Genomic DNA, 14,603 nt, shown 5'->3' on the forward strand with positions numbered 1-14,603 from the left:
AGTTTGGGGTCAAAATGACCCCAAACATCTTAAGTGTTATCTTTTTTTAACAGCGATTAAGGGTTAAGTTAACCCAAAATAAAAAATATACAGCGATAATTACCATGGATGTATGGAGAACCAAGCCTGCAAACATTTTAAATAATAAAGAATAATAAAGAAATAAATGACCTGAAGGACGGCAAATAATTGACCAATTAGAATCAAGTAGACTACCTGGCAGGCTGGCACCGTACAAGGCTGATTTCCCAGAAACCAACCCTACTGAAAAGACTAGCAATCTGAGCAGTTAAAAAGTGACCAAAAACCCCTGTACAAAACCAGCCAACAGACCGGCTTGACCTGGGTGGGAGGCCAGAAAAGGTTTGTTTTATTCCCCCAGCAAGACTGGTCTGAGGTAGGTTATAAACCAAAAAAAAAGTGCCGACGAAATGCAAGACCACTTCCTCTATAATTGCGTTAAGTCAAGACCTCATCTTTGTAAAGCCGCCATGAGACGTGCTGAATTCTTCTCCTTTTAAGCTGTGTTGCGTCCAGCTGTTTTTAAACGCAAAAAGAACGCACAAATTCTGTGCGTGTGTGAACTGCCCCTAAAATTAAAGGCTTAGGACCACGCCTGTGCTAGAAGGAGGAGTGGGTGAACGCGTACGAGTAGGCTACAACTATTTCACTGTCGCACTTTACAGCTGTAGAGAAGCACAGGGGGAAAGTTTAGAAAATGTCCGGCGTGGCATCAACACTCGCCAAGAAGAGAGCCCTGGCGGCTGGCTTTGGGACGAACACCAATGCCGTGAAGTACCTGAACCAGAACTTTGAGAGTCTGAGAAGTGAATGTCTGAGCCGCGGGGAGCTGTTTTGTGATACAACATTCCCAGCCGCTCCCGAAACTCTGGGCTTCAACGAACTCGGTCCACGATCGTCAAAAACCAGAGGTGTTGTGTGGAAAAGACCTGGGGTGAGTTCCTGTCAAATCAACATGTAGTTTTACCATAGTAATTCATCATATACCAAGGTAAAATTATCTATCTATCTATCTATCTATCTATCTATCTATCTATCTATCTATCTATCTATCTATCTATCTATCTATCTATATTGGCATTGTGGCATGAAGCATAAAAGCATTGTCTGCCAACACATGACTCATCTCATGAGTATTTGAATAGAAAATTCTAACATTTTAAGTACTAGGTGGGGTTTTTTTTTTTGTTTGTTTTTTTTTTTTTGAAAACTTCATGTCAATGCTTTTTCACTATTCCTGCAGGAACTCACCTCCAGCCCTGAGTTTATTGTTGGAGGAGCTACAAGAACAGATATTTGCCAAGGAGGTTTAGGTAAGTAAACGCCTCTGCTATGTGCAATATAACAGTCCAAAATTTGTTCATTATGAGGAACGGAGCTTATATGAAGATATCTTGGAATTGTCTTATTCCTATTACAATTTTTAGGAACTGCCCTCTAAGCATGTTGAAACGTTTTAAGAAGCACACCCACTGTCTTTGAGTATTCTGTTCCCCTTTAATATTGCACTGCTGTCTAATAAGTGAGACCCCTGTCTGATAAGACCCAGTAAAGTTACTCAGACATCAGAGAAGTCTTGTGCACTTTTTGGATGAAATCCCAGCCATTGCTGTTTTTAGCTCCTCTCTTTGTTTTACTTGCAATTAGTCCGTTGAGCCTTGATAAAATCTTCTGTCTGTGTTCATAAAGCAGGGTGTGATATGCACCATTGCATAACACAGGGAACGAGTCCTGTAAAATCTGCCTCACAAGGCTGAGGCTCCCTGTTATATTACATCTGAATCTGCGTATGTGCTAGTAGTAGGTGCACCACATTTTTGATTTCATCTTTTTAAACATCTTTTAAAACATATGTATGATTATGATGAAGTGTGGATGAATGCTTTTTTTATATTTTTATAGACATGTTTTGTAGATTTGACTTTAATTACTTTTTTTGTGTGTATTTTTTGGCTGCATATCAATTTCTTTACAAAATAAATTATGTATGAATTCAAGTTTTATTAATTGTATTATTTATTTTATTTTTATTTAGTGTATTTGTTAGTTCAGTCTATTTAAGTTATCTCATATTTATTATATGCATAGGTTTGATTGAAGAGTCATGCAATACTTGTAGCCTCGCTAAACACACGAGAGAGTCTTAAATTATAGCATGAAATGAAATGCATAGCACTGGTTTCATTCTTTTAGAATGGGAAATAGTGCTAAAATAGTTTTGACACTGGTTGAGGAAACCCCCCATTAAGACTAATAGTTTAACCGTTACTACAGTAACACTTTGAGTGTTGTTGTACATGGTAGTATCACTAGGAACATAATGTCATAGCTGTATGAAAGATGATTCATACCCAGGAAACCGCTTTTTCAGCTCTGTTAGTTAAAGGCAGTTTGAAGCCTAATCAGCTGACACGGTGGGGAAGAATCTGAAAGGCTATTCATTTCAGAGTCAGCTAGCTTAACTGAGTCGTCTTTGTGAAGATTGCGGAATGCAAAACATATTTGGGCAGGACAAACTGTGTAGGCCTACAACAAACTGCTGGAGGATAGAATCTCAGCGCTTGCAGTTGAGTATGTGGGAAGTAAAGTCTTAAAGGGATAGTACACCACAAACATGAAAACTCTGTCATCATTTACTCACCCTCGTGCCATTCAAAACCCTGTGGTTTTCTTTCATCAGTGCAACATAAAAGGAGAAACTTTAATTTATGTAGAATTTGGACTTGAAGTCATAATGTTTTGAGCTGCTTTTACACATGACTTATTAACGTCTCTGCTTTGGTAAAATGTCAATTTTCCTTATGAGTGTTAAAGGGAAAGTTCAGCCAAAAATGAAAATTCTGTCATCAGCCAATTCTTTATTCAACCTCAAGTTGTTCCAAACCTGTATGAATTTCTTTCTTCTGCTGAACACAAAAGAAGATATTTTGAAGACTATGGGTAACCGAACAGTTAATGACTTCCATTGACTTCCATAGTATAAAAAAAAAATTCTATGGATTTCAATGTGGCCCATTAAAGCAGCACTCAGTAGCTTCGGGATTTCTTCGCTGTATTCTCGCTTTTTGCTCGCAGGTTTCTCTCTAGAGCTCCCCCCACAGCTTCGGAATAGATATTTGACAACACTGTTGTAAAAACTCGTTGGCGAATCTCAGACACCAGAGGCTAGTAGATCAACGACATCAAAGCAGATGGGACATTCTTTAAAACGTCTTCTTCCTTCGGGTTCGAACAGCGTGAGGGAGCGCAATAATGACAGCATTTTAGCAGATTTCTTTTGGCCGTAAAGCAATTGTTTACATCGCGAGACCTGATATCACGCGATACTTCCTGCTGCGGCGGCCGGCGGCCCGCCGTCTCAAAGTTGCAAGTGCGAATTTTCCGCTCACGGGCACCAGGGGGGTGCGAAACGAGCACCATTCAACCCGAAATAAGTAATATAACCATTCCAATGACTCCGAAGCTGTTCAGTTAAAGGGATACTCCACTTTTTTCGGAAATATGCTCATTTTACATCTCCCCCAGAGTTAAACAGTTGAGTTTTACCGTTTTAGAATCCATTCAGCCGAACTCCGGGTCTGACGGTACCACTTTTAGCATAGCTTAGCACAGATCATTGATTCTGATTAGTCCAGTAGCATTTCTTTCAAAATGACCAAAGAGTTTCAATATTTTTCCTATTTAAAACTTGACTCTTCTGTAGTTAAACCGTGTACTAAGATCGACGGAAAATGAAAAGTTGCGATTTTCTAAGCCTATATGGCTAGGAACTACTCTCATTCCGGCGTAATAATCAAGGAACTGTGCGGCTGTACCATGAGTGCAGCAGGCGTAGTGATATGACGCAGCGCCTGAAAATAGGTCTAATAGGTTAGACAAACTTAGTCCCGGTCACGTTGGAAGAAGTTACCGAGCTGGGGACTATTTTCAGGCGCTGCGTCATATCATTACGCCTGCTGCACCCATGGTACAGACACACAGTTCCTTGATTATTACGCTGGAATGAGAGTAGTTCCTAGCCATATCAGCCTAGAAAATCGCAACTTTTCATTTTCCGTCGATCTTAGTACACGGTTTAACTACAGAAGAGTCAAGTTTTAAATAGGAAAAATATTGAAACTTTTTGGTCATTTTGAAAGAAATGCTACTGGACTAATCAGAATCAATGATCTGTGCTAAGCTATGCTAAAAGTGGTACCGTCAGAACCGGAGTTCGGCTGAATGGATTCTAAAACGGTAAAACTCAACTGTTTAACTCTGGGGGAGATGTAAAATGAGCTTATTTCCGAAAAAAGTGGAGTATCCCTTTAAGGTAAAAAAGTTACTTAGTTCACCTTTAACTGTTTGGTTACCGACATTCTTCAAAATATCATAATTCAAATTCATAAAGGTTTGGAACTACTTGAGTAAAATTAGTAGTGAGTAAATTAAAACAGAATTTAAATTTTTGGGTGAACTATCCCTTTAACATTCATAATACCTTTGCAGCTGTTAATTTTGGTAATTTCGTAAAACCTCCAAAACTACAACTATGTTTTCTTTCTGCAGGTGATTGCTGGCTCTTAGCGGCCATTGCGTCACTAACCCTCAATGAAGATGTTTTGGCTCGTGTCGTACCATCCAACCAGGGCTTTGGGCAAGACTATGCAGGAATTTTCCACTTTCAGGTAAACAAAGTAAAATATGAAAGCATGTTAAAGTTTAACTTAAAGAGAAATATGTTGAATACTTTGAAGTTTTAAAGAATCAAGCCTTGCTAGGATGTTGATAGGTGTTGCTAGGTGTTGAGTCGTTGCTATGGTGTTCTGGGAGGTTGCTTGAGTGTTCTAGCTGGTTGCTAGGCAGGTATTAGACAGATAGATGTCTAATAAATAATGATGCCTCTTTAACAGAGACTCAGTTTGGCTCGGTTTTATGGATTGGAATGGTGGAATGTTTTTGTCAGGACAGGAAGTCAAACTGACTCATAATAGACGGACAGCATTGATCCCAGAGGAAGTGCATGCTCAGTTCCTCTATGTTGCCTTGCTGTATTTTTAAATTCTACTTTTTGCCATGCCACTGAGTTTAAGTATTTTTTTTAATCATTCCCAGTTTATAACTGTAAGTGATGCCAGAGATGATTCACAGGACTTTGAGACTGTGCTTTGGCTCTTGATTCTGTGTAATGAGGTTGTATTTTAATTGTCATCTGCTGTGATTCCTCCATAATTTAAGTACATTTGTTTTGATGGTTGCAGTTGTGGCAGTATGGGGAATGGGTGGATGTGGTGGTGGATGATCGATTGCCCACTAGAGATGGAGAACTGCTGTTTGTTCACTCCGCCACAGGCTCTGAGTTCTGGAGCGCCCTGCTGGAGAAGGCCTATGCAAAGTGAGTCATATAATCTTTTGTTGGGTTTGGGATGTTTCGCTTGTGTCATAACAATCACAATTGCAGTCTAGCTTTTCAGTTTTCTTAGTGTCTTATGCTCACCAAGGCATTTATTTGATCAAAATCAAAGTGCTTGATACAGTAAAACATAAATATTGTTTTTCTATTTTAATATATATTTTTTAAATATAAAAAATATCTATATTTAAATATTTGTTTTAAATGTAATTTATTCCTGTGATGCAAAGCTAAATTTACAGCATCATTACTCCAGTCTTCAGTCTCACATGATCCTTCAGAAATCATTTTAATATGCTGATTTGCTGCTCAAGAAACATTTCTTATTATTTCACAATGTTGAAAATGCTTGTACTGCTTTATATTTTTTGTGGAAACCGTAATACATTGTTTAAAAATTCTAATTTTAAAAATTATTTTATGCTACTAATGAAATCTGTTCTGAATTTGTGTATAGAATATAGATTTATTTGTTTGTTTGTTTGTATGCAATCTTAAATATGTGGTTACAGTTTTGCAAAGTGTTCTAGTAAGTCATGCACATATAGCACCCAAATATCACCCAAACACATTTTTGGGCATTCTCATTAACATTTTTATCAATACCAACAGAAGGTAAACGATTATTGTAGTCTATATCACTCTTTTTGCACACTTTCCCTCAGAGTGACACTGTGTTCTCTCATTCAGAGTGAATGGGTGTTATGAAGCTCTGTCTGGAGGTTCCACAACTGAAGGATTTGAGGATTTCACCGGTGGGATTGCAGAAATGTACGAGTTGAAAAGCCCACCATCCAACATGTTCCAAATCATCAGGAAGGCCCTGGACTCTGGAGCTCTATTGGGATGCTCCATAGATGTATGAGGGTTTCAGCACACCTAAAGATGTTAAAGGAATAGTTCACCCAAAAATGAAAATCCTGTTTAAAAAAGATGCAGTGCTTATATTACCAGTTCTTTGTTCCAACAGATCTCCAGTGCAGCAGACTCTGAGGCTGTTACTAATCAGAAGCTTGTGAAAGGACATGCTTACTCTCTTACTGGGGCAATTGAGGTTATTTATTATCTGGACTAAATTCAGACATTTCCCTGTGCATTGGCTTAGTGAAAGAAGACATACGCTAAAAGTAAACTTTTATATGTATAATCTATGTACAATTTTGTCAGGTTAATTATCGAGGTCGAAAGGAGAAGCTGGTCAGAGTTCGTAATCCTTGGGGTCAGGTGGAATGGACGGGGGCCTGGAGTGACAGGTAAGACCCAACAGTTTAATACAAGATAAAAAATAACTTAATTTATTAAAATCTATATTATATTGATGCATGAGCTTGAAATTGACCATTTGTAGCATTACACAGTAGAATATTCACAATATTGCTTAACCTTATTACTTAATTATATCTATGCACCCTGTATTTTAGCTCTTCTGAGTGGAGCGCTGTCGATCCATCTGAACGTGAGATTGTGAAGGCAGAAGATGGAGAGTTCTGGTAAAATCAGATTCAGTTATAAACCATATAACCACATCACCAAAGCTTTTCTTGAAACAGTTCTTCACTTCCTGTTTGCATTTGTGCAGGATGTCATTCTCAGATTTTGTGAGGCACTATACCCGCTTAGAGGTCTGCACTCTGACACCAGACACGCTGTCCTCGGACTCTGTCAAACACTGGAGTGCATGTAAATTCGATGGCACCTGGAGAAGAGGCTCTACAGCTGGTGGATGCAGGAACCATCCATGTGAGCATGTTTATATTTCTTTGACCTTAAAGGGGAAGTGTAATTTTCTGACCGCTACTTGCACTAAATGGAATTGCAATCTGTTAGTGGCCGTGGCATAACAACATCGGCTCTACCAATGCCGTGAGTTCGGGGAGGGACTATCTGTCAGTGGCAGATTAGAGAATGTCTAGAAGCACAGCTTGTACTGTATGTCTGTAATCAGTTGCTTTAATTGACATCTTAATTATTTCTTCCAAAGACACCTTCTGGATGAATCCTCAGTTTAAGATCAAACTAGAGGAGGAAGATGATGATCCTGATGATAATGAAGTAGGCTGCAGTCTGGTGATTGGCTTGATTCAGAAGAACCGGCGCAAAATGAGGAAGTCTGGAGAGGACATGCACACCATTGGCTATGCCATCTATGAGGTGGGGTTGCTAAGATACAAATGGTTTATGTGTTTGTTATTGTAATGTTTATGACAACCTGTGAAGGGCGCTATTAATACACCTATTCCTTTTGCTTTCTTTCTAGGTGCCTTCACAGGTGAGCACAATGGAAAAACTTCAAAAGGATGAAAATGTGGAGCATTAACATAAATAGTAGAAACAGTAAACATATTTCAAATACACTTTTTAGCCAATAATAACCACTTAGCAACCACTCAAAACTCCCAAACAACCACATAGCAATGCCTTAGCAACCACCTACAACACCCTAGCAATATAGCATTGACTTTTGCACAGGCAAAACCTACACACATTTTCTTCAGAAAATGCAAACATCTAGTTTAATCTTCCTCTGGTTCTTGATCCCTCATTGCAGTTCCATGGGCAAAAGGAAGTTCATCTGGATAAGAATTATTTCCTGAGCCACGCTCAGAAAGCTCGATCTGAGACCTTTATTAACCTGAGAGAGGTCAGCACCCGCTTTAAACTTCCTCCTGGAGAATATCTCATCGTCCCCTCCACATTCGAACCGCACAAGAACGCAGACTTCTGTGTGCGTGTGTTCTCCGAGAAACAGTCTGAGATGCAGTAAGGACCGTCTTGTTTTATTGAATCAAAAATGATTGATAAGCTCTTAATAAGATCATGTTCTTGTAGTGTCTTCTACATGTGATCAAACAAAAACGTTATTACTTTACAAGTGACCTTTTTTTTCTCTCAATAATTCAACAGTCTTAAAGGGATAGTTCACCCAAAAATGAAAATTTCCCTTATTAATTACTCACACTCATGTCGTTCCACCAGAAATGTAGGAAAGACATCATCAAAATAATCCATGTGACGCCAGTGGTTTAACCTCAATTTTATGAAGCGACACGAGTGCTTTGTTTGCGCAAAAAAACTGAGTAATTAATGAGAATTTTCATTTTGGGTAAACTAACCCTTTAAGCCATTTAAGAAAATGAAACCTATATTGTATTATTTACATTATATGTTTTATTTATATGTATATAAATTATTATTATTTTTAGGGATGCACCGAAATGAAAATTCTGGGCCAAACTATTTATATATATATATATATATATATATATATATATATATATATATATATATATATAATATAATATAATTATTCATTTCTTATTTTAAATTAGTTTTTTGTATAATTGTATTATTATGAGATAAATGAGGTGTTCAAACGGAAAACAGAATCCTAAGAAGGCTGCATTTCTCGGCTGCCACGTCATCAAGTCTCAAATCTCAGTTTGAAGGATCCTTGGAAGGCAGTGTTCATTTCACGTCCTTTATTCGGCCTGTTTTGAAGGATGAATTGGATGTATCCTTCACGGCCTTAAATCACCCACAATCCTATGCACACATTCCATGTCACGAAAATAAACTCACTAAGTCGGCACTGAGCTTATTATGAAATGTAAGACAAAACTAATGTTTTCGGACATGAAAGCATAGATTTTATCTTTAATTTTGCTGTAAATTAATCACTAACTAAACTGACAATGATGTAAGCTACTGGGAGACCATCTGGAGGCCACTGGTTATCTCCAAACTTACTCCAAAATTACATCTGTTTTTGCTTTCCAAACTCAGAGTGGTTTCAGTTTAATATGTTGCAGGCTCATTTAATGATGAGAAATAAAATTGATGATAAGAAATAATATAATAATATTAGGCTTGTTTTTGAAGCTGTGGTTGCTTATTTGTCTCGCGAGAGTTGGCAACAGTGAGCACAGCGCACACACAACAGTCGTTTCGAGTTCAAACTTGTGTATCTTCGGAAGCGGAGCCACTCAAAGTTACAAGCAAACATGCTGTGCCAGAGTGAAACTGATCTCTGAACACGGAAGAGCGGGGCGGTATTTTCAGCCTTTTTTCTCTTTCGGACAAAAAGCGAAAATGCCATTTCGGTGCATCCCTATTATTTTTATTATATTGTCATTCGATTTTTTGAAGGGGGGGAGTTTATCTACTATCCCTGTCTCTCTTATTTCTTCCAGACAATGTGATGACCCTGTAGAGGCAAACATAGAAGATGTAAGTCTCATTTTCCTTTGTGTCCCATTACACATTTTTCCTCTGTGCGAATTATGGGAGTAACTTCTGTTAAACTGTAAACAATCCTCTCTATAAACGCAATAAGCTTAAACAAAACAGCAACAACTGGGTACAATGAAGTGACATTATTCTACTCACCCTTCGGCCATTGTACGTTAAAAGGAAACTTAAAAGTGTTAAAGAATTAACAAATAACTTTCAACGGACCATGAATTACCACAAAAGCTTGATTCTTTCCGCAGCAATATTACGGATGTGTTAAATATCACTGTAGTAATATATGTCTGTATTATGTAACATGCATTATCTTAATCAAAAATGTTCATCAATTTTAGCATTGAGTGATGTGTCAAAGTGCCTGCTGTCATTTTGACAGATTTGTCTGCTTTAGAAACATTCCAGCACTGCTAATAGGGATTAGAAGTGAAAAGGGGAGACAATTACATTTTAAAGCATCCGTGTGATAAACCTGGATGAACCTGGTCCATAAACCTGGATAAAGTAAAGCAGACCACTGTCATCGTTGGGTTGCAAACAATGATGGAAATAAAAGAGCTGGATCTTTTTGCAAGCATTATATATTTTAATCAGAATAAACTCAAAATAACACTTTAAGAAATCTTGGAACAAAAACATGGTAAACAGAACAACCACATACACAACTAGAACTGAACAAAAACAACTTAAAATGAGGACTATGGGAACGTTTACACGACGAAACGGAAACGTTTTTTCCTTTGTGTTTTTCACGTACAGATGTCAACGTTGTCTAAATGGTCAAATCACATGAGGGCAAATCAAACACTATGGCAACCAATGACAGACACAAAAGAGACTGAACTGGGAACAGTGCAAATCTAACAGGCTAACAACTCAAACCCAGAAACAGATGTAACAACCACAAATGTGCAGTTTACATGTATGTTGTGTTTTTTTAATATTGTTACAGTGAAAGAAAATAATCTGGAGGAAAAGAATACAGCAACTGAAAAGAGCTCTTCCCACAGCTATTCTTGTGATACTATTTCACATTAATGTCCCCAATTCTTCTGTCTGAAAATAAAAAATGAAGGAAAATTTACAAATTATTCAGTCAAACTGACGGATAAGGATTATTTGTTGCGCAACCTTATTATATGAAATGATTTGTTTCAGTCTTTTTGAGTGGAAGCTCCCCAAACTGGAAGTGTCTCCCATAATTCAAAATGCAGTAGGCTCTTCAGGAAAAATCTGGATAATAATGGCATTTATTACTGTGAAAATCATCAATAACCCTCTTTTCTGTCTCCTCAGGACACAGTGTCTGAAGATGAGGTTGATGCTGGCTTTAGAGGGCTGTTTACTAAACTTGCTGGAGATGTGAGTTATTTTAGACCCTGCATAAAGGCCTGTTCACACCAAGAACAATAGCTATAACAATAACTCTTAATAGCATCCACACCAGCGCACAATATCGTTCTGTTTATTCTAAGTGCACGCTGCAGTTTTGTCGTCTGCCTCTTTAAATGCTCAAGCTTTTTAAAGCAGAATGCATTATGATCGGCTGTCAGTGTTTTTATCAATCTGATTCAAACAAAATTGTCCCTCTGTGCCGTTATCGTTATAGTTGTGGCGTGGACTTTGCTATACTTTTATATGTAGAACTAGAATGATTTTTTATCGTTATAGTTATTGTCCTTGGTGTGAACGGGCCTTTATGCTCATGGATTACTTTACTTGATAAACATGTAAAATGTAATAATGTTTGCTCTTATCTAAGGACATGGAGATCTCTGCCATTGAGCTGCGAACAATTTTAAACAAAATAGTCGCCAAAAGTAAGTATTTTCTTTGTACATTATTATTTAAAAAAAACATATTTATAAAGATATTTAGTAAACATTTTGTCTTCTCTGTACAGGAACAGATATAAAGACAGATGGTTTCAGTTTGGATACTTGTAGAGTCATGGTGAACCTCATGGATGTATCCTTTTGCAAATAGTCCAACAGGCAGTTGTTGTTAAATCATGAGTGTCACAATCAGTTTGACTTAACTCTAGTGCAGGAAAGTGGCAATGGTAAACTGGGGTTATCGGAGTTTGCCACTCTTTGGAAGAAAATTCAAAAGTATCTGGTCAGTTTGTCTCAAATTTTGCATAGAAACTTTTGCTTCTCATGAGTTCTCTTGGGGTAACATCCTCATCATCCCTTTTTTAGGGCATTTATAAGAAGAATGACATGGATGGGTCCGGCTGTATGAGTACACCAGAGATGCGAATGGCTTTGAAAGAAGCAGGTACGCTGACCATTGACCTTCATTCAACTTTTAATTTTAAAATGAGTTTTTAAAGAAGGATTAAATGAATTCTGATACATGGCAGTCAGTATATTCCTGAAAGTCGCAATATGAGCCGCAGTTATTTGCAAGCAGCAAAACAAACTTTGAGTTTATCAAAGTAACTTGATTTTTTTTGGTAACCATTTCACAGGATTCTCTCTGAATGACTGCATTCATCAGAGTCTGGCTGCACGCTATGGAGACGCAGACATGACCATCGACTTTGATAACTTTGTGTCCTGTGTGATGCGTCTGGAGATGATGTTCAGTAAGAGCAGTGATTTCTTCATTCTGATTGGTTGAGATTGGTTTTAAGGGTGTTCATTATTTATTTATTTTTGTATGGCTATAAAGTACTTGAGGTTTGTTGACCGCATTACAGTTGTATATCACTTTACTACTGTACATACTTTCTGAATTGTCTCAAGTTACGTTTTTAACTTGAAAATTAAAAATTGTAAGTAAAACTTTAAAGTACCCCTATTATGCTTTTTCGAATTTTACCTTCTATGCAGTGTGTAAGATAGCTGTTTATCAATGTAAAAGGTCTGAAGAGTTTTAAAGATCAAAGTGCACAACAAATAAAGTTATTGTCTCCTAAAAGAAAGATCAGATTCTGAAACAAGCCGGCAGTAATTCCAGTCTTACTTCGCTGCACAAACCTACGTGAGTTTGCACAAATTTGAATAATGCCAGTCTATGGTCTTCATTGGCTGCCCACAAACAACATCTACTTTGACCCGCCCTCAAGCCCTGTAGTTGTAGCTGAGGCCTAGAAGAGTTCATATTGTTGACATGTTGAGAAGACGCGTATCACGTACAAGTGCTGAGGAAGCCTCTGGAGCTTAAATTCAGATACGGTAATAGCCGTTCCGAATGGGACATGTGCTGTAAAAGGTAGACCAATCACAACGGACTGTATGTAAACCTATTGTAGGAGACCTCTAAAACAAAACTAGGAACAATATCATAATAAGGGCACTTTAAATAGTTCTGTTTACAAATGACCTGAAAAACATATTTCTGTGTCATTACCACCTTGTATGTGCAGCATGTTTACAATAATTCAGTAGTCCAGAGGCAAATATTTCTTTCATACTATATAATGTGATTATATTCCTTTCTGTTTTTATAAATTACACTTCAACAGCAAACTGACAAAAAAATAAATGTGTTTAACTTTTTGTAGAAGTGTTCAAGAGGATGGATGCACACGACAGTGGGTTCATTGAGTTGGACTTCTTCCAGGTACGCAATGTCTTGCAATCAAGTAGTATATCTTAATGTTTATACATTTTGTGTTTGCGTTTTATATGGTTCTTTTTCTTTCTTTCAGTGGCTGTCATTTGCTATGATTTAAAGGGCCAGAGGATTATTATGAATCACATGTTCATTGTACTAGTTACTTTACACAGATAACAATCATATAGATAAATGCTTAATTAGTATAGTGGGCCACCTGGAATTTGTAAATGTGCCCATTGTACTTTGCTACAGAGATACAAGTATAGATGGCTGTTGTTTTATTTGTAATGGACTTTTCTCTTATTGTGGTGCTTGCAAGGCATCACTGTTTTTCTTGTTTAATTTTTTCTTTTTTGCTGCTGATGCGATTGGTTGACCAAATTGTGTGGGTTGCTGAGGAGAATTCTGCAATTGTTTTAAGTTATCAGACAGATGATTTTCACCTGATCTACGATACAACTGTTGAATAAAATCCCAAGAGGGATCCAAGCCATATATAGGGGCCATATTATTGTATCAAACTTGGAAGTGGCCAGTAAGAAACCACTTAGCAACATGTTAGACACTGCATAGCAATGCTCTGGCAATGACACACAACACCCTAGCATCTTGTTTGTGTGAGCAAGCTCACATTTTTTAAGAAAATATTAAAACCAACCAATTACAGACCTTGACAAACAGGATTTGTTTTTTTTGTTTTTTGTTTTTTTTATGTCAATGCATTTCCTATTGAAATTTGAATTGGACATATCTTGGGGATTGTCCATTAAATAAATATATATATATATATATATATATAGCCACATTATCACGACAAAGAACCATGATTTGCACAATAATCAATTCAGGTGTTAATAGCCACAAAACTATCATTTCGATTTATGTGTTTTTTAATGCACATACTCTATTCAAACTTTAGTTTGTAGATAATCTATAGTGCTAAGATAAAAATGTTTGTGAACTTTAAACTTTGAATGAAATTCAAGATTTTTTTAAACCAAATTTACTCTTTTTATTTTATTTTATTTTTTTATTGCTGCCTTGCAAGCATTGGTATTTCCTTGTGTAGGCTACCATTTGGAATTTAAAAATGTGTACAATACAAAGCCTTGTTGCTTTAGGTAAACAAATAAAGTTATCTTTTATTATAACTTGCTCTTGCCAGTGTTCAAATTATTCAATTACTTTCAAGGGGTTCGACTTTTAAGGAGAATTTCTGTCAATAATTTTAGCACTTTCTGGCCAACTTAAAACGTTTGTTGTTACTGTAATATTTTAAATATCTGATGAAAGTATACTGTATGAAATAAGTAATGTAAAAATAATATTTAGTTATTGTTTCTACTTTCGTTAGCAATGTTCAAGGCTCAGCTAAATG

At 37.0% G+C, this 14,603-nt stretch overlaps 1 protein-coding gene across 1 annotated transcript; it reads left to right on the plus strand.

Annotated features, from left to right (window-relative positions):
• The first annotated feature begins 575 nt into the window (after positions 1–575).
• On the plus strand, positions 576–13,900 carry capn2a (calpain 2, (m/II) large subunit a). Its single transcript, XM_084390863.1, has 21 exons — positions 576–955; positions 1,265–1,334; positions 4,570–4,688; positions 5,262–5,395; positions 6,104–6,272; positions 6,384–6,467; positions 6,581–6,666; positions 6,835–6,903; positions 6,993–7,153; positions 7,395–7,564; positions 7,671–7,682; positions 7,962–8,173; positions 9,604–9,640; positions 10,955–11,020; positions 11,421–11,478; positions 11,562–11,626; positions 11,708–11,776; positions 11,860–11,938; positions 12,132–12,248; positions 13,170–13,228; positions 13,317–13,900. Exons 1-21 carry the CDS (start codon positions 719–721, stop codon positions 13,338–13,340), a joined length of 2,097 nt encoding a protein of 698 aa, XP_084246989.1. The 5' UTR covers positions 576–718; the 3' UTR covers positions 13,341–13,900.
• The last annotated feature ends 703 nt before the right edge of the window (positions 13,901–14,603 follow it).

Source organism: Rutilus rutilus (assembly GCF_951802725.1).
Source record: "Rutilus rutilus genome assembly, chromosome: 20".
Lineage (NCBI taxonomy): Eukaryota > Metazoa > Chordata > Actinopteri > Cypriniformes > Leuciscidae > Rutilus > Rutilus rutilus.